Here is a 20,462-nt window from a genome sequence, read left to right as displayed (position 1 = left end):
TATTTTGCATGAGTATTAGACTTCCAAAAGGCCTTTTGGCCTGGTCGACGTTCTGAAAAATCAGTAAGTTGAATGACCTGTTAGCCGTCAAAACTGACGATGGGACATTTTAAATTTGTATGTGCCAGTGACCGAGTCCAAACCTAAACCATGCTACAGTGAAAATACTTGTACTCTGATATCGAGTTCATTTCACAGCAATTACGACTAAAAACAACAATGGACGAACATGACTGAATGCTTTGCCCCACAGTGACTGCAGTCATGACTGAAAGATGTTACATTACTGAAGGATGAATACCAACACCGTTCGTGAAACTCAATAATTGTTGCATGTTTCAAATTTCACAACTCCAGATTTGGCACTTCTTGTAGTCACCAGGACAGCAGAAGAGCATAACAGAAGTCACCTCTCAAGATGAGTAAATGTGCCTTGTGTTTTCCACTGACTCACTGATGTTTCCTGTCACTGTGAAAGCCAAGGCATGTTGGCAAGATTAATGGTCAGTGAATGGCTTACTATTAAATTCACCATGCAGGTAGAGACAGTCACCAGCTGGGATCTGCCTGATGGCTCTGTCCAGATTGCAACAGAAATTTTGGGTCACTAGACTTGAGTGGAAGGTTGGTGTGCACACAGATACAATATTATAATCATTGACTATCCAAGACACGTGGAAAGGTGAAGGATGAGGATCCTCTCAGTGCTGTTCACTGGGGCGTGAACAGAGGGAGCAGTGATTTCAACAAAACTAACACCATGTTCACATTTAACCTTAATTATCTTCTCTTTCCAGAAGGAAGTGTTGGTTGTCTCTGTGTGTGAGAAGTTATCTGGCGGTGTGGTCTTCTGCTGAACAGTGCAGCATGTAATGCTGAGTGTGTCATGCCCGTCATGTCAGGTCCACTGATCTCTTCAACATCAGCAGGAAGCCAGTGATTAGTACTCTGAAATCACAGCCTGCTTAGCAAGTAGATCAGTGACAGCCTGCAAGCAAAAAGCTGAAGTGGGTGCTCCCTGTGCCGGCAGTGAAGCAGACAGGCTGTGGTGGTCAACACCTGGGCAGTGCCCGGCTTGAGGTGGGTGGAAGCTGACCATTGGCATGTGATGATCCCTCCCATCACTGGACACAGCCTGTGGTGTCATGCTCCTCACCAACTGAGTCTGGTGACTCAAAACTGCTAAGTGCTGCTTCCTATGTCACACCAACACTTTTCAGGGTGAAGAGTGTCCTTTGTGGCACAAGTCGAGGCATGTTGTGTGTGAACCAGGACTGCCAGTCATCAGTGCTGTCTTCTTGGTCATGCAGATCTGATCCAGGGGAGAGCAGTGCAATATGTCTGAAACCAGCTGTATGAGTCAGTCATGTCTGACAAAGACATCAGAACAGATTGAGGAGCCAGCTGCTGTCCTGACTGTCTGAGCTAGAATCTGTGGAGAGTGTCTTGCCCAAGTTTACATTCCTACTCTCTCAGCCAAGAGGCCTGGGTGGACAGTTGGTATTGGGACGGTTCCCAAAGGCCCCCATGGAGGATCTCATTATCACTCTGCACAGGTTCACAGAACAATGCAGGGTTTAGGTTTTGTGCTGGTCATCGGTCATTACATGATGCATACAATTTTGAAATGACCCTCAATGTGACAACCAGTCAGTCACTAACCTGACTCATTAATTTTTCATAAAATTGGTAATACTAAAGCGTATTTGTAGAACTTCTCTTATTCTTCTGCAAATTAATCACCATGCAACTCATATATATATACATAGATGTGTGTGTGTGTGTGTGGTTGTGTGTGTGCCCAACTCACAGCTTATTATCACAGATTGACATAAGCTTACAGTTTGGCCAGCAGCAAAAGTGAGAGCTGTATGATCAATGGTTTCTCCAGTGCAATGGGAAATCATTTACAGCTTAGTCTTTTGTGAAGGACTAGGACTCTCAAACTAGGAGGAAAGATTGCACTGGCTCTTAGTGCTGCAGCACTGGGGGCTAGTTGGCCTTTGGAAACCATACCAACGCAAAGTGTCCTAAAACCCTCTTGGCCGAGAGAGTGGGGATGTATCTTGATCATGACACTTTCCACTAAAATCAAATTCTAGCCAAGACAGTTGGGTCAGCAGTTGCCTCCTCTGCTGTTCTGATGGTCGTAGTCAGACATGACTGACTATCATATATCATATATATAAATATATCTATATATAGTCGTCACTGTTGTTGCTTTGTAGTTCCACATCGTGGAAAAAACCCACCAAACTTGTACATAGCCAGGAAAGGAAATTACATAGCTGTGAAAGGAAATGAGATACACTTACACAAAGACATCATCGCTTGCATATGTGAACTGCAATGGAATACAGTTTAGCATAGTTTTACTTTTCTGCCAGTCTCCTCGATTGAGGATGGCTTTTATATATGTCAAGCATTTTGACATAATAAATCATCATCCATATCGTGGAGCATACAACCAAAAGGAACTGCCTTATGTTAAGAAAGATAAAATCACTGTTCAAAGCAGCTTCAATGTGTTCCATTCTGTATCCGTCAGGAGAGTCTTGTCTCAAAAGATTTCTTTGGTGTTCGTGGGCAGTTTACGTGTTTACTTCATTGATGTTATGCAAGAGTGTGACACATTCAGGTAAAATCGAGATCCGATCAAAATAAGCAAAAGCGCACTTTTTCAGGCATGATTATTTTTAGTTAGTTCTTTATGCAGCCATGCTTTGTTTTCAGATGCGTTCGTGTTTCCATAACCCAACTTAAACATGCTGACATAGGCAGTGTTATCTTTACAGTGCATCAGAACTTGTTCCTGTGTATGCATAAACAGGTGTACACATTATGCTGGCACGGTACTTGATTATGTTGGTGTGTTTATACCTTTATTTGCTTTATGTTAAAGGTGGTAGGGGTAGAAAGAGAAGAAGGAAGGGGTAGGATAACAAGCAGAGGACAGGTGCACAATCCGCTCTCTCCTCGTACCACAGCACGGTCTTTTAGTAAGATGAATTGAGGTGTTTATTTCTCTAACTTTAAACAGCACTTAGCATCACATCCTAACTTAGCAGTTAGCATTTAGCAGCACACCTGGAACACACACAATACCAAAACCCAGATCAAAATTATACCAAATCATATGCTAGAAATCATTGCATTGATGTAGCAGAAACATCATTATGTTGTCTGAACAAGTAAACAACTCCACAGATAACCTTTCTCCATTCTGACACTCAGTGTCTAGGCATACACTCTCGTCTCAAAGAGATCTATGTGAAGATGTAAAACAAGCTTCATTTAGCTGACCACCAACAATCAGTGACATAAGATAATGTGCACCGAATATCATGGTATCTGCATCAACACATTCCAGTTACATTAACTGTGCAATACCACATCATCCAAAAGTGTCTAAATGTTCTTGTGATACAACATCACAATTCAACTGACACCAAATTGTGTTTCCAGAACTCAGAAACTAAGTTACCAAAAATGCACAACACCAGTAAAAACAATTACTCACAGTCCCATGTTTCAAGGTTTACTTCATATTCATGAAGCAGAACACAATCCCACTGAACTAGTGTGTTAGTCACAGAATCCAATAACAGGAATCTAGCATTCAACTAAGTCCGAAAAATAGATGCAAGTTTGACACTCACAGCCTCCATGGTACTGTCTTGCCTGTCCGGCTCTCCCGGCTTGCTCCAAGCAAGGCAAAAGGAAGAAACCCCACTTGCCTATCCATTATCTTCTGCACCAGTTGGCGCCATCTTCATACCCAGAACCCTCTCAACTGGTTGAAGTTAACGGACCAATCTGGTGCTAGACTTGCACATCCAACGCTTTTCTCACGGAACCCGACACTGCCAAGGAGAGGGGGGGGGAGGTAGCAACAAGAGGAAGGGAAGGGAAGGAGGTGGAAAGATCACCTAGCCCTGATTCTGTTCTAAACAGTTCATGATAAACACACCATACCATGCGGTGACCATTGAGGCAGATGCCATCCTGCCAGAGATCAACCTGAGGGGAAAGGGTGGGGCGGGGGTTGAGGAGGAAACGGGGCTGAGGTTGATGAAAGGGGAAGGGAAGAGAGCAGAGGAATGTATCGGAAGAGAATTAGTATTTCATGATAACTTGCTCCCTCTGCACTCGGCCAAGGGAAGGGGGCAAGGGAGAGAGGGTATGGGAAGGGGTGTTGGTGGGGGTAGATGCCATGGAAGAGGGAGGGAGGAGAGGAGGGAGGTAGGAAGGAGGGGTCCATCAGTAAGCAGTGTGTCCTGGGAAAATCCCACACGTCCACCACAGGTGCCTGACACACTATAACATATATATTATTATTATTGTCATTGTTATTCATATTTTCCCCACATATTATCCTATTTCTTTATCTGTTTGGACCATTGTGAGTCAGCATAAATCAGTGTTGCAGCATTGCACAAAAAGTTCATTAAGGATTATGCTGAATCGTCCGTGCTCACCATGATACAGCAAATGTTAGGACATAGTCTCTACATACCGTCACACACACACACCCACACCCATCTATCTATATATATATATATCTCATTCTCTCTCTCTATATATATCTATCTATATCTATCTATATCTATCTATCTCTATATACACACAGATCTGAGCAACACACATTTCCTTCTAAGTCCTAAGCATCTTTGAGCAACACACATCCCTGAGTTGTACAGTTCATCCTGCATTCAGCATCACCTACTTAGCAAAAGCAGCACTCGGCCATCTAAACGGTTCCTACAAAGCAGTTTCTGCAAGGTGTTTTGCGTTAGTTTATCCAAACATTCTAACGCTAACTGCCTGTTAGTATTTTGACATTGGACTCTATTTATATTTTCTTTTGGTCAGTTGACCTTACGGTTTGTCAATTCAATATTCTGTTACTTTGTTGTTTCCAGTCCCCAAATTTCCTTGTCCATTCTAAATTCATATTTCCCATCACATATGCAACTGTATTGAGCACATTCTCATATATACATACACACATACCTCTCAACACCCCCACTTCCCGTACACACACACATACAGAGTAACCCCCCCCCCCCCCCCCCCCAACCTTTTTCCACCCTGTCTATAATCTCTTTAATGATCAGACGTTAAATCAGTGAGCGACCAACAGGGACTAGTACCCCTTGTCCCAGTCTACCACATTGAGCAGTGGCTGTCCGGTCAGGTACAGCTCCAGATTCTTTACAAATGACTCGGCCAGCTGCACACAGATAAACCAGGCTGTGACAAAACGTATTCGTTACGGCCTTCACACTCAGTGTGCTCTCTTTCGTTTCATGTACATCTAGTCTTGGTGCATTTTCTTTTACTTCTTTTGCAGTTACAGTCAGAGAGAGACCTAAATATCTGGTTTGTCATGGGATTGTCGACTGAGGAAGGAAACTTGAGCCACACTTGATTTTGAATTTTGTTAGTCATTGCTGTTTGTCTGTCCTTTAGACTGTACAGGTAAACCAGTAACAGTCAGGAAGAGAGTAGACAGAAAACCAGTTTGTAAGAGTAATGACTAAATGAAAGTAATTAACAATGATTTTTTTCTATCATTTGGATTATTGTTACCCCCCCCCCCCACCCCCCCCAAACCTCTTTATAATTCTTCAAAACTACAGTGCTACTTAAGGCCAAAAACTACAGTATATTAATATTTTCTATCTTTATTTTTGAAGTGAATGGCAGTTTTAACACACCACAATTCAACAACAAAGTTCTATGGTAATTACCGCACTGACACAGAGTGACATTTATAAATACCACACAGATACAGATATATCGGAAGCATCTTGCTTTGTTTTTCCAAAGATTGATAAAATGTATGCAAGTGTGTGAAGTAGCAGTAGTAGCAGTAGGTTTTAATTAACCTCTTTCAACTTAAGGGATATTAGATGTTTGAGTTAATCTCTAATCAGTAATTCTAGAGTAAAAAAACGCATTTGTTCTTTAGTTCAATGTCTTTTCACTAGAATTATTCTGTGTAAGAATGGGTGCGTGCATTTGTTTGTGTCTGTGTCTGTGTGTGTGCGCAACAGGAACTAAGTTTTCTAAAAAAAAAATTCTCTAAAAACATTGCAAATCCAAATGGATGGTGAAAGGAAATAAGGAACAAGGTCAAGGTCAGGTGGTGATAGAAACGAGGGTTTGAGTATTAACGATAATACACAACACCACACGCACAAAATTACCGGTTGAGGGAAGGACTGTCCAGACACGTGTGGTGTGATGACGACGTTGGGTAAGGTCCACAGTGGACTGTCAGCAGGCAGAGGTTCTTGGTTAAAGACGTCCAGTATCGCCCCGCCCAGCCAGCCCTCTCTGCCACACCCCGTTAATGATAATGACACTACTAATAATAACAATAATGATAATAATAATAGTGTACATAATGCCCTTTCTCCCTCTAAGAGCTCATGATGCTTCACAAGAAAAGGGTTACAAATTACACTTCTAACCAAGTGTCTGTGCTCTGTGTGTTCTTGTGTGTGTGTGTTCTGTGTGTGTGTGTGTGTGTGTGTGTGTGTGTGTGTGTGTGTGTAAGGCTTGTTTTGTGCAATGAGCAAATTCATGTTTGCAATCTGTGTTATTGTCTTGGTGAATACAATACATAGTTTTTCTCAAATGTCATCTTATGCTGTAATATGGCATTGTATTCTATTGTATGTGTATTGTTTCACTGGAGGCACTTAGAGCCCACTATAAGGGAAGTTATTATCACCATTAATATAATCACGATTATTAATATCATTAACCAGAACAAAGATTCAAGGAGTTACAGAGAAACCCAACAACAGACACACAGACATTACTCTTACCTGACTGCCCTCACAAGACTTTCATCATTGATGACACACAGACATTACACTTACCTGACTGCCCTCACAAGACTTTCATCATTGATGACACACAGACATTACACTTACCTGACTCTCACAAGACTTTCATCATTGATGACACAGACATTACACTTACCTGACTGCTCTCACAAGACTTTCATCATCGATGACACACAGACATTACACTTACCTGACTGCCCTCACAAGACTTTCATCATTGATGACACACAGACATTACACTTACCTGACTGCCCTCACAAGACTTTCATCATTGATGACACACAGACATTACACTTACCTGACTGCCCTCACAAGAATTTCATCATTGATGACACACAGACATTACACTTACCTGACTGCCCTCACAAGACTTTCATCATTGATGACACAGACATTACACTTACCTGACTGCTCTCACAAGACTTTCATCATTGATGACACACAGACATTACACTTACCTGACTGCCCTCACAAGAATTTCATCATTGATGACACACAGACATTACACTTACCTGACTGCCCTCACAAGACTTTCATCATTGATGACACAGACATTACACTTACCTGACTGCTCTCACAAGACTTTCATCATCGATGACACACAGACATTACACTTACCTGACTCTCACAAGACTTTCATCATTGATGACACAGACATTACACTTACCTGACTGCTCTCACAAGACTTTCATCATTGATGACACAGACATTACACTTACCTGACTGCTCTCACAAGACTTTCATCATTGATGACACAGACATTACACTTGCCTGACTGCCCTCACAAGACTTTCATCATCAATGACACACAGACATTACACTTACCTGACTGCTCTCACAAGACTTTCATCATCAATGACACACAGACATTACACTTACCTGACTGCTCTCACAAGACTTTCATCATTGATGACACACAGACATTACACTTACCTGACTGCCCTCACAAGACTTTCATCATTGATGACACACAGACATTACACTTACCTGACTGCCCTCACAAGACTTTCATCATTGATGACACAGACATTACACTTACCTGACTGCTCTCACAAGACTTTCATCATCGATGACACACAGACATTACACTTACCTGACTCTCACAAGACTTTCATCATTGATGACACAGACATTACACTTACCTGACTGCTCTCACAAGACTTTCATCATTGATGACACAGACATTACACTTACCTGACTGCTCTCACAAGACTTTCATCATTGATGACACAGACATTACACTTGCCTGACTGCCCTCACAAGACTTTCATCATCAATGACACACAGACATTACACTTACCTGACTGCTCTCACAAGACTTTCATCATCAATGACACACAGACATTACACTTACCTGACTGCTCTCACAAGACTTTCATCATTGATGACACACAGACATTACAATTACCTGACTGCCCTCACAAGACTTTCATCACTGATGACACAGACATTACACTTACCTGACTGCTCTCACAAGACTTTCATCATTGATGACACAGACATTACACTTACCTGACTGCTCTCACAAGACTTTCATCATTGATGACACAGACATTACACTTACCTGACTGCTCTCACAAGACTTTCATCATTGATGACACAGACATTACACTTACCTGACTGCTCTCACAAGACTTTCATCATTGATGACACACAGACATTACACTTACCTGACTGCCCTCACAAGACTTTCATCGTTGATGACACAGACATTACACTTACCTGACTGCTCTCACAAGACTTTCATCATTGATGACACACAGACATTACACTTACCTGACTGCCCTCACAAGACTTTCATCATTGATGACACAGACATTACACTTACCTGACTCTCACAAGACTTTCATCATTGATGACACACAGACATTACACGTACCTGACTGCCCTCACAAGACTTTCATCATTGATGACACAGACATTACACTTACCTGACTGCTCTCACAAGACTTTCATCATTGATGACACACAGACATTACACGTACCTGACTGCTCTCACAAGACTTTCATCATTGATGACACACAGACATTACACTTACCTGACTGCTCTCACAAGACTTCCATCATTGATGACACACAGACATTACACTTACCTGACTGCCCTCACAAGACTTCCATCATTGATGACACACAGACATTACACTTACCTGACTGCTCTCACAAGACTTTCATCATTGATGACACACAGGCATTACACTTACCTGACTGCTCTCACAAGACTTCCATCATTGATGACACACAGACATTACACTTACCTGACTGCTCTCACAAGACTTCCATCATTGATGACACACAGACATTACACTTACCTGACTGCCCTCACAAGACTTTCATCATTGATGACACACAGACATTACACTTACCTGACTGCCCTCACAAGACTTTCATCATTGATGACACACAGACATTACACTTACCTGACTGCTCTCACAAGACTTTCATCATTGATGACACTCCCTCTGCCAATGTTGATCAGCACTGTTTTCTGCAGGGGAAAAAAAATCAATGCTGAAGACTTGAATCATAAAAAAAATAACCAAAATCTCATCAGTGCAGTACCTTTCCACTCTTCCTATGAGTTGTTCTGCTCTCTTGGCGTGAATGATAAACGCATGATCAAATATTTAGTGACACACCTAACCAACACTTCAACAGAAATTTGCTGAGTAGTTCACAAACTGGATGGTTGTTGTTTTTTTTGTTTGTTTGTTTTTTCCATAAAAGAAGGTTCTTTTCTTTTACATGTACCTGCCAGCCAAATCTATACAAACAAATACATTTCATGAACAAGGACAATGATACACAACTTATATTTCAGTTACACTTCAATATCTAAAACTCAGTTTACCATGATGCTTCATAAAGTGGGTAAAAGAGCACGCACACACACACACACACAAACACACACCTTGTCATATATGTACGAACATTACAGGCTTAAATATCCATGGTACAGTTTGGAATTGTAGAAATTGTAACAGACAATGAGGAGCAGTACACGTTTTAAAAATATCATCATTTGCCCTGTGGATTTTGCTGTAACCTGTCATGATAACACACAGAGCACTTGGGATAACTCAATCCAAGCTGTTAGCACCAGTCTGGACAGTGCAAGCAAAAAATCCTCAATTTTTTCCCTTCTGTCATGTCCCTTCTGTCTGAAACATAAGGAAATTGAAGGGATGCAATCCATGTTCAGAGAGTATGGTGCTCAAACTCGGGTTATTTCCCATTAACTGTCTCCGGCATGTGAAGGGTTTAACCTGTTGGCGTTCACCTTTCAAACATGTCCTATTCTGGGTTCTTGGTGTTATTCACTGGTGCAGGTTGCAGGATGACAAAAATGATAAGCTAATACTTGAAACTGTCTATGTATGAATAAAAGAAAGATTAAATCCCATAAGCCTAAAAGGGGTAGTGAGTTCACAGTCACTGTGTCAAGGCAAGGTTCGAACCTCTCCTGCTGTTTTTACCTTCCCCAACTGAAGTCAGGCACCCACTCAGATCTGGGCGGTGTGAGGAGAATCAGAGAAAACCACCTTTCCCCAAAGGATGCAACACCATGCCCAAACAAACGGGACCTCAAACTCCAATCACTGCTCAACACGGGATCACAACTCCAGTGCCAAACCGATCCTGTCACAACACCCCTTCCTTTGTGCACCCCTGCCCCCATTCCCCGCCCGCTCCCTATCCCCCCCTTGCCCCCTGTCTGAGGAAGATGATGGTTGTTAACACTACAAAGAACCAGCGACACCATGAAGGGCGTGTCTCCAGCAGTCCTACCTTTCCCTGGCACTGTTTGAGCACCTCCCCAGACAGCAGTCCTACCTTTCCCTGGCACTGTTTGAGCACCTCCCCAGACAGCAGTCCTACCTTTCCCGGCACCTCTCCAGACAGCAGTCCTACCTTTCCCTGGCACTGTTTGAGCACCTCCCCAGACAGCAGTCCTACCTTTCCCTGGCATTGTTTGAGCACCTCCCCAAACAGCAGTCCTACCTTTCCCTGGCACTGTTTGAGCACCTCCCCAGACAGCAGTCCTACCTTTCCCTGGCACTGTTTGAGCACCTCCCCAGACAGCAGTCCTACCTTTCCCTGGCACTGTTTGAGCACCTCCCCAGACAGCAGTCCTACCTTTCCCTGGCATTGTTTGAGCACCTCTCCAGACAGCAGTCCTACCTTTCCCTGGCACTGTTTGAGCACCTCCCCAGACAGCAGGTCACAGGAGGCAGGTGTGCTGGGCAGAATGTTGCACAGGTAGTCCACGTTTTGCAGTACTTCTCCCAGGTCCTTCACCCCTCTGGAGAACACGGGTATCCGTTACTCGCTGTCACTGTCTGCCGGTTCAGCTGATGCAGCTGTGTACATTTCTCGTGTATTGTCGTATTGACTCTTAGTATGGGTGGGGCATACGTATAATTTTTGTAAATCCTTTCCATGATAGACTTCTGACCTTTTTTTTTGAGGGGAGGGGGGAATGGAGCTTTTATTTGTGTCTTTTCTGTAATATTTGACTTGTTTTTCTAGGCATACAAGTAAGTAAATGTATTATATATCTAAGTGTCTAAGTTTGTATCTATGTATGTGCATTTATACCATCAACAACAGCTAGGCCAAAAGATGCCAATGTTTGCATCTATATATGTGCATTTATATCTTCAACAACAGCTAGGCCAAAAGATGCCAGTGTTTGTATCTATATATGTGCATTTATACCTTCAACAACAGCTAGGCCAAAAGATGCCAATGTTTGTATCTATATATGTGCATTTATACCTTCAACAACAGCTAGGCTAAAAGATGCCAATGTTTGTATCTATATATGTGCATTTATACCATCAACAACAGCTACGCCAAAAGATGCCTATGTTTGTATCTATATATGTGCATTTATACCATCAACAGCTAGGCCAAAAGATGCCTATGTTTGTATCTATATATGTGCATTTATACCTTCAACAACAGTTGGCCAAAAGAAATACCTCAAAAAGGAGTGTTTAAAAAACGTGTATGTCCAAGGACTGCTGACTTTATAGGTTTGTGAATGTTACACTTGAATGAGAACCTGACCAAAGGCTAACTTTGTTCGTTTTTCTGTTGGGTATTAATTCTTTTTGTCTTCTGTGGGAAAGTAACGGGTTGAATTTTGGCATAAGATAAAGACATAAATGTTCAGTCATTTACCATGTGATGGGCAGACCCCTATGGTTTGCCGATGTAGCCGGGTTGGCTACAATCTTCGTTGGGCCACCTTAGCAGACGACTTTTGTGACTCGCTGAAGGTTACTAAGGAAGTCCGGCGCGGTAAATCGGTCACAAGTTATCTCCCTTTACAAGGAACTGTATGATTTTTCATCAATTTGTTAAATTATAAACACTCCCTTGTAGATGAGATTATAGCTTTTATGTTATTGGACTTCAGAAAGATCATACTTCTCAACTGTAATGATATAATTTGGCCAGGTAGCCTATAACTCTTTTAAACTAATATTTATGTGAATGAGTTTTGGCGCGATCTTCGAAATCCACTCAGTTGAAACATACAAAATACCTGATTAAGCTTTCTTCTCGTGTACCGCTTTCCGTGTACACCTAAGTTATAGACATGCGATAGTACGAAATGTCTGACGGCATTTCGGCGCCACAAAACTATCTCTTCTTCAAGCCATTGGAATTCGTCAGTGCCAATTTGAGCAAAATACGTTTTTACAATACCTAGACATTTTTATAGCGTGTCTTGCAGATGTTTGTATTTCTGTTATCAATCTGATTCGTATCATACATGTATAGTTGTGTTGTAGTTGGTTTAAACGAAGTATTTCATTGTCGATCACAAGTGCCAAAAGCACTGCCAAGCGGTGACGACACGGGAGCTGTCCGTTGAGTTTTCTCTTTAATTTTGACATAAAAAATCTTTACTATAGAAGCAGATTCTATAGATGATTTTTATATAGTTGGAAATTCAGGATTTTCAGTTACTTAACAGTTACAATTATATTACATATCGCGACGTATTAATTGTTGTAACGTACAGAAATGATACATGAACTCGTTAAAAGCTCGTTCATTCAGTGACTCTTTTTGTTTACTGTTTTTAACTACATTATTTTTTTGTAGAAAATGGTTTAGCTTAAGAAAATGCTCGTCTCTTGTAGTTTTGTGTGATATATAATATGTCTATGTTAGTTCCCCGAGCCGAAAGTCAGAAGCCGCTAAATTTGGTCAAACAAACACAAGCTTGGCCCCTCAAGGCTCGCGGAGGGCCGGTTTCGTGAGTCACTTCACGGCGCTGGCTTTGCGGTTCGGCGGAACAGAATATACGGAGTGAGCGTGGAAGAATGAGAAAATAAAAGAAGAAAACCAGCGCACTGCCTTCCCGAGTCTACCTTGCCTGGCTGCAGCTCTCTTCTGCTAACACCTTCTACCTGTCTTCACCTTCTCTAACACCACCTTACCACCCCGTCACACCTACATTATTTCTTTGTAACAGCAGCTGATTTTTAATAGTATGACATTCTTTTTGGTGGCATGGTCATGATCAAGGGATGTGTGTTGTGTTGTGTGTGTGTGTGTGTGTGTGTGTGTGTGTGTGTGTGTGCAGCTCTGAAGTCTAAATTAAGGACTGATGATACACTGTATTATGTACAGGTGATTATGCCAGAAAATGAAGTTTTGGGCTGAAATGGAGCACTGAATGTTAAGTCCATAATCATTAATAAAACATTCACAATATTGTATTTAAATATTTAAAAAGACACACCATGAACTGTAAATGAAGTACAAAATGGTTCTGTATAAGTACTGGTAGTTAAGTACAAAGAAAACGCAAACACTCTCTTCAACCTGAAGTGATGGACATGAGGTGAAGAAGATGTTTTCTGTGTGCTGTTGACGGCCCAAACCGTCATTCCCATTGAACTGCACATCTCAGCCACTGCAACAAACAGTGAACTGAAATTTGAATTCTGGTCCATGTGGACAGACTTTAAAGACAGTGGTGTTACTGTATATTGATTCACATACCTTTAAATCACGCATAATGGAACAGAAAAGAAAACAGAAAACCAGACAAAGAACAAAAAAACAACCTATTATACAAATCTAGCTTGATCAAATTTGATATTGTAAATTACACACAAGCACACACACACACACACACACACACACACACACACACACACATACAAACATGCACACACAAACAGTGCACTAACAAGCCTTTTACTGCTGCTGTTACGGAATATGACTGGGGAAGAATAATCACACTGATTTTAACTCATTAATGAAGAAAGACCGCATGAAAGAGTGATAGACAGAGATACAGAATCAGAAATGAAGACTCACATACAGAGAGAGAGTGAGAGTGGGTGGGCCGAAGGGGATGAAGGGGGAGGGGGAGAGACAGGAGCAATCTGTAATCCAAACACATCATACCTCGTTTCCCTATGGTGCCATATCCAAGTATGCCGATGGATAATGTGTACAATGGTCGGAAGGCAGCAAACTGTTGACTGTGCAATCAAATGAACGTTTGTCAAAATTCTCATACTGATGTAGGGCTTTTACTATTTGAAAGGTACCATTTGTTTTAACTGAAGGGTAATAGTAACAGGTGAAGGGGCTCAGACAACTACAGCAGTGCTGTGCCAGTGCTGACATTGTGGCAAAGAGCACACATCTTGCGTTCAATTCTGTGATCAACAGGAAGCCAGTGCAGGTCAGACAACAGAGAGGTGACAGGTTTCCCTTTTCTTCTTCTTCTTTGCTCGTGGGCTGCAACTCCCACGTTCACTCATATGCACACGAGTGGGCTTTTACGTGTATGACCGTTTTTACCCCGCCTTGTAGGCAGCCATACTCCGCTTTCGGGGGAGGTTTCCCTTTGCTTTCGATCACTTTCACTGTGACAATGTCTTACATCGTCACTCATTGTAGTTTGTACAGATCATCAACACCAAGTAGATCCAAAATAATAACTAATGAAGTTATAAGAAACTTCTTGTCAGAATCATTAAGAATGCCAAGCTAGATGATTTAGCCAAGCAGAAACTTTGATATCACTACAGAATAAAAACATTCAGATCAATGTATGAACCATGAAAAGTATATCAAGCTATCATACCAATAATCATTTAAAATGACATTCGCTAAATGTAGAAGCAGTAAAAAGAATACTTAAAGGAAAACATTAACAATGAGCAGCATTGATATTAGTCTAATGTGTACTATATTACTAGCTTAATATTAAAAAAAAACAAACCCAGAAAAGACCTGCTATCAGCAAACATAAGTAGACTGTAAGGACTGTGCACAGCCAAATGAACAATCATTAAGTTATAATGTTTAGTATATGTAAAACTAATTCAACTATTATTGATCCCAGTATAAACCATCAATAGACTATAAAAACTGTGTACACCCAGATGAACAATCATTAAGTTTTCACTATTTTCACTATCACTGATTCCAGTATAAATTATCTTAAAACAGGAATATTAAATACAAAGAACGAAACAAAATATACCAGCTATTAAAACCAATTAAAGCTAAACAAAACTGTATCAACCATTCAATGTTTTCACAGATTAATTTTTTTGTGAGTAAGGGATATTTGTTACACACCAAAGCACAATATGTGAATCAATGTCAGTAAAAACAAAGAGTAATGTTAAACATACTATCCACCATAAACCATTCAAAAAACACTATGAAGCTAATGAAGAAAAGAACATTACAATCATAGTGTGAATTAGTGGCCACTGCATAAGATTACAGAAATAAACTGGATACAATTTCTAGTGTAATCCAGCGTTACCAATTAATATTGCCTCCCTTTACCAGTTTGGCACAAACAATTATTCATTTGGAAAGTCTGTTCGGAGGTTGTATCATTCAGAGTCGGTCTCCAATGTTTATATTCAAGATTGATTTGAATATGTTTTTTTTTGTTGTTTTTTTCATTTTAGGTTGTGTTGCCTGGTCTGCTGGTTTGGAAGACAGCATATGTGACATGAGGTGGGTTATACCAGTTCATTGTCTTACGTTGAATGTTGCGCACAGATTCTTCATGTTGAACATTGCTGCGCACAGATTCTCCTTCTTTTTTTTTGTTTTAATTTCTTTTTTTAGATATGACATCACTGATCAATGTATAAATACAAATTTCCTGTCCACTTTTCATTCTTTCTTTCTGCATTTCTGGGCTGCAACTCATACGTTTTTCTTCAAGAGGGCTTTTATGTGTATAGTCTTTATTTATTTTATTTTATTTTTTTACCTTGCCATACAGGCAGTCACACTGAGTTTTCAGACGTTTGAATCAAATAACCTGTCCATCATTTCTGATCACCTGATCATTGACAAACACTGGCAACAGCAGTTTCCAAACTTCAACAAACAGAAAAAACATACAGGAAGAAAGATGATGACAGTTACACATTTCTAATCTACACAAAAGGAACATATAATCATAAAGGACATAATGCACATTACAGACTCTACAACAAATTGTTAACACAGAATTGTATCATCAAGAATGATGGCAGCCTCACTTATCAAACACTCTGTTCTCTTGATAAACCTTCATGCCTGCAAAATCCTTCTCTCGAGCAATGATTTGTCCAACAACGTATTCCCCCATGATGTTGCCAAAATCTCCTTGTGTTCGTGTTAAAATGAAATCTTGTTTTGGCTGCAAACACAGAAAAATACAAAATGAATTAGATGATAAAGCAAGATTGTCATAAAAGGTTTCAATGACTTGTGATATACAGTCATACAATGACACTGTTTTAGATAAAACACTTATTGCTCACTTTCAGCATTGCCTTTTTGAAACGTTTGTAATAATTTCATTGTGTTCAGAAGTAATTACTGTGTTCTGTCTTTAAATAAAACAAAGAAGTTTTACCGCATCACTGTTTTAAAACTAACAAACATTGACATCAAATTTGTCATTGTGCAACTTCCATTGGCTGAATCAATGAATAGCTACATGTCATCAATGCAATTGTGCACCCACACACACACTTGCAATAACAAAGAGTAATCTCAAACAGATTTCCCCAAAGGTAAATGCAGCCACCTTGCAAGCATTGGAAGGAAGAACTAAAGATTCATATATAAAAAAAGAAAAAAAAGAAAAAAGAAATCAAATTCAAACTTGCATAATTCAGGTGGGTGGTAAAGTCTAAAAAGATTTCTCTTTCTGATTGGGTGGTAAAGTCTAAAAAGATTTCTCTTTCTGATTTTTCCCCTGAACATATAAATGTACCACTGCTACATCAAGACATATGATAAGTCAGGCACATCTCACCTTCTGGAAGTTTAACCCTTTCATCAGCGCATCCACTCCTGTAGAAACAAAAAATAAAAAATGGAATTACAGAAGGAACATAGATATTAGTGAAATACGCTAGCATGGCTTTGGCAATGCCATCAATCCACCCAGTGGAAAACAAGTAAAACAACATAAATTCCACCCTATGGAGAACCAAACATTGACTGCTTATAATGGAAAAGAAAAAAAAGGTTTTGTTACCTTTTTCATCTTATTATTGTAGTGTCCAAGTGGCATAATGGTAATACATCCAACTAGAAAGTGAGTGTCCACTGGTTTACTTCCCTTGTACAGACAGGAATTGTTACTCTACTCCACTAGATCTTGAATGGTGGTCTGGGTGCTAGACATTTGGATGAAACAATAGACAAAGGTCCCATGTGCAGCATGTGCTTTGCATGTAAAAGATCCCATGGTAACAAAAAGATTTTTCTGTGGCAAAACTGTGTAGAAAAACCCACTTTGATTGTAAAATAAATTAAATTCCAGACAGAAAAAAGTATATAAAAAAAAATGGCAGAGGGAGGGGTGGGAGGGGGTTGTCGGGGCAGGGGGTGCTGTTGCTGCAATATATATATATATATATATATATATATATATATATATATATATATATATATGTTCAGGTAACATGCTCTCCCAGGGAGAGTAGCCCAAATTTCACACAGAGAAATCTGTTGTGAGAAATGGTAGATACAATACAAAGAGAAGTTGTAGTTACCTGCTGACGCACTCTGGGCCCACTTGAGGTTGGGAACAGTATCGGTCTTCAGCCACTGGAGCAGAGCATCTCTGCTGCACAGCACCACCTCCACATCCTGCAGTCGTTCTGACACATCTTTTGACTGCACTCCTTCACAAACAGTTGGATGAAAATGATATGTGAAATGAAATGCAAAAGCAAAAGAATGACTCAATAAATGAGTGAATGATAAAACACAAACAGAAATGTGATTCAATAACTCAATGATTTCTTTTCCCCCTTCTTCTGTGATCATGGGTTGCAGTTCCCACTTCGATTTTTGAAAGAACTGTGTGTTACACTGCCAGTCTGGCAGCCATATTCAATCTTAAGGGATGTGTGCAAGATGCATGTTGGGTAAGTATGTGTTTCCATGATCTAGCAGATTCCGACACCAACTGCATAATCTTTGACACAAGCATTTTAGCCTTCACATTTTGCATGTTTAAATGCAAATCAAGTGGATTAAGTTTGCATCATGTCTGTGCCATAAACATGACTTGAGGTGTTAGAATATTCATCATCTTTCTCCTGCTGGGGAATTCACAGCATGGAAGTCCAACACAGAGAAAGCAAATGAAGGAAGGGGAAATGGATTAAATAACTTAAAAAAAATCCTTCCAATTTTTTAAAGGTCCTCCTCAAACAAGACACTGTATGTGTGAACAACAGTACAACTGGATGTGCATAATTTCTTAACAATAAAAGATACAAAATAAAAAACACATTTTTTGGTGGGGTGGGTAGGACCTTTCTGACCGGAGTATCCTCTCCCGTTATACTGTCATTATTCAAGACCCCCCCCCCCCCCCCCCCTTATTTATTCTTTTTAAGATGACTAGGCAATAGCGCTCTCTCTCTCTCTCTCTGTAATTAGGCATTCTAGTATGCTATTAATTTCATTCATCTGTACCCAGTTCATAAACACGTCATCATATCATATTCGCATCGTTCTTCACTGACATGTCATGCACTGGAGGAAATGGACAGACGAAACGGGGGGTGAGAGTGGTACCAACATCAAGTGTAGTATGATGGATGCATGCGTTTGTAGTGCTTTGTGTATCGAGACGAGCTAAGGGAAATAACTCCGGTTAATATGAACTTGGCGGAATAAACGTGGCTTACACAGAAGCACTCTGTCTGGACTCCATTTGTCCCTTTACATAATATTACAAGAGTGGTACCAACATCGAGTCCCACTACCAAATGCATTGTTTTACCGTGTAAATGAAGATCTTCCACGGTTATCGCTGATTTCGATAGCATCGCTGACTTGGAAAGCAAACTTCGCACATGTTTTGAAAGATCGGGAATATTGGAAGCCACAAACACACGAGGAACAGTTCTGTTTGCCATCGCTGCTTGTAGTGGACAATACGTCCTGCAGTCGTACTGCAGTTCTGAGATCTAAACAGGATTTTTTGTTGTTCTCCCCAATGCTTTGGCCTTCCTCAGACGTCGTAGCACGCGTGGCTATTTTCGGTTTTTTTTCGCCCCGCAGCTTGCATTGGCAACCCGGTAGAACTAAATATCGAAAACTACCGGAAAACGAGCATTAGAGTAACCGTGTTTTTTTTGTTGTTTGTTTTTAATTTTAAAAAAATTACAAAATCATACACGAACTTCACCTTTAACGGTTTTTTGTGCTTTCTTTTAAGCCCAAATGAGTTTTGATCAATCCAAATTTTCAATTCTATACAAAATTATATTCGAAGCAAAATCCAAGTTGCAGACGACACTTTTATTTACGCAAAAGCTGGTGTCAGAGAAATAATCCAAGGCGACCTAAGTCAAAGAAATTGGTCAGGTAAACATGTTTTACGCAGTTACCCACGCATTGACATAAGCAATTAACAGTTTCACTTTATTATGACTGAAATGAAGTAATAGTGGGCAACGAATAAATCATGTGAACAGGAGAATAATCTGGGTGTATTTACCTTTCAATAGATGCTCTAACAAGTGTCTATGCTTTAATTAATGGAAAAACGTAATACTTCAAACCATATTTGAAATATGAACGTGATAAAGTCGATGAAACTGTTGAACTGATCAAGAGCTTTTTTTTCTAAAATGAATAGAATGTTTTGAAAGACTATACAAAGCAAGTCAACACCCTCAATCAATTTGAATTTTATAACATCGTCTGGTGTCCTTGTCAGAAAAAGTAGCTACGAAGTAAGTTACAGAGAAGTACAACTAAATTGTTTGGTGAGAATGGGCATCTGATCGAGATACACATAATTGACCAATCAGAGTGCGAACTAAGTCCAAAATGAAGTTAATAAAGAAAAATAAAAGAAATAAAGAAAATGATAATATTTCGACTTACATTCACTCAAACCCAAAGACGCATGACCTGATATAATATAGGAAACTGTCAAATTTCCAATGGCCTTGAAGACGTTGAACCAAATAAGATATTAGACTACGATAACTTTGAAATTTGGAAAATTGACAAAAAGACCTTTTTGATTTATTCAAATAGTAATATACAGAAATTTGATTAAGCAACAGA

General features: G+C 40.1%; 1 protein-coding gene across 1 annotated transcript; it reads right to left on the bottom strand.

Moving 5' to 3' along the window:
* Window positions 1–3,009: 3,009 nt before the first annotated feature.
* On the bottom strand, window positions 3,010–19,450 carry LOC143299608 (glyoxylate/hydroxypyruvate reductase A-like). The gene is made up of 10 exons (XM_076612898.1): window positions 19,165–19,450; window positions 17,921–18,052; window positions 17,176–17,213; window positions 16,412–16,551; window positions 14,295–14,371; window positions 13,704–13,794; window positions 11,040–11,160; window positions 9,278–9,345; window positions 6,213–6,342; window positions 3,010–5,233 (listed from the first exon to the last, which is right to left on the bottom strand). Exons 1-10 carry the CDS (start codon window positions 19,298–19,300, stop codon window positions 5,147–5,149), a joined length of 1,020 nt encoding a protein of 339 aa, XP_076469013.1. The 5' UTR covers window positions 19,301–19,450; the 3' UTR covers window positions 3,010–5,146.
* Between the last annotated feature and the right edge of the window lie 1,012 nt (window positions 19,451–20,462).

Source organism: Babylonia areolata, chromosome 25, assembly GCF_041734735.1.
Source record: "Babylonia areolata isolate BAREFJ2019XMU chromosome 25, ASM4173473v1, whole genome shotgun sequence".
NCBI lineage: Eukaryota > Metazoa > Mollusca > Gastropoda > Neogastropoda > Buccinidae > Babylonia > Babylonia areolata.
This window is presented reverse-complemented; position numbering and strand designations above follow the sequence as displayed.

Excerpts from the sequence above, each read along its gene's own strand:
- LOC143299608 (XM_076612898.1), bottom strand. The coding sequence starts at position 19,300 with ATGGCAAACAGAACTGTTCCTCGTGTGTTTGTGGCTTCCAATATTCCC. Across the intron at positions 9,346-11,039 it reads TCAAACAGTGCCAGGGAAAG|AAAACAGTGCTGATCAACAT; the intron begins GTAGGACTGCTG and ends TTTCCCCTGCAG. Across the intron at positions 6,343-9,277 it reads AGTCTTGTGAGAGCAGTCAG|AGAGGGCTGGCTGGGCGGGG; the intron begins GTAAGTGTAATG and ends GGGGTGTGGCAG.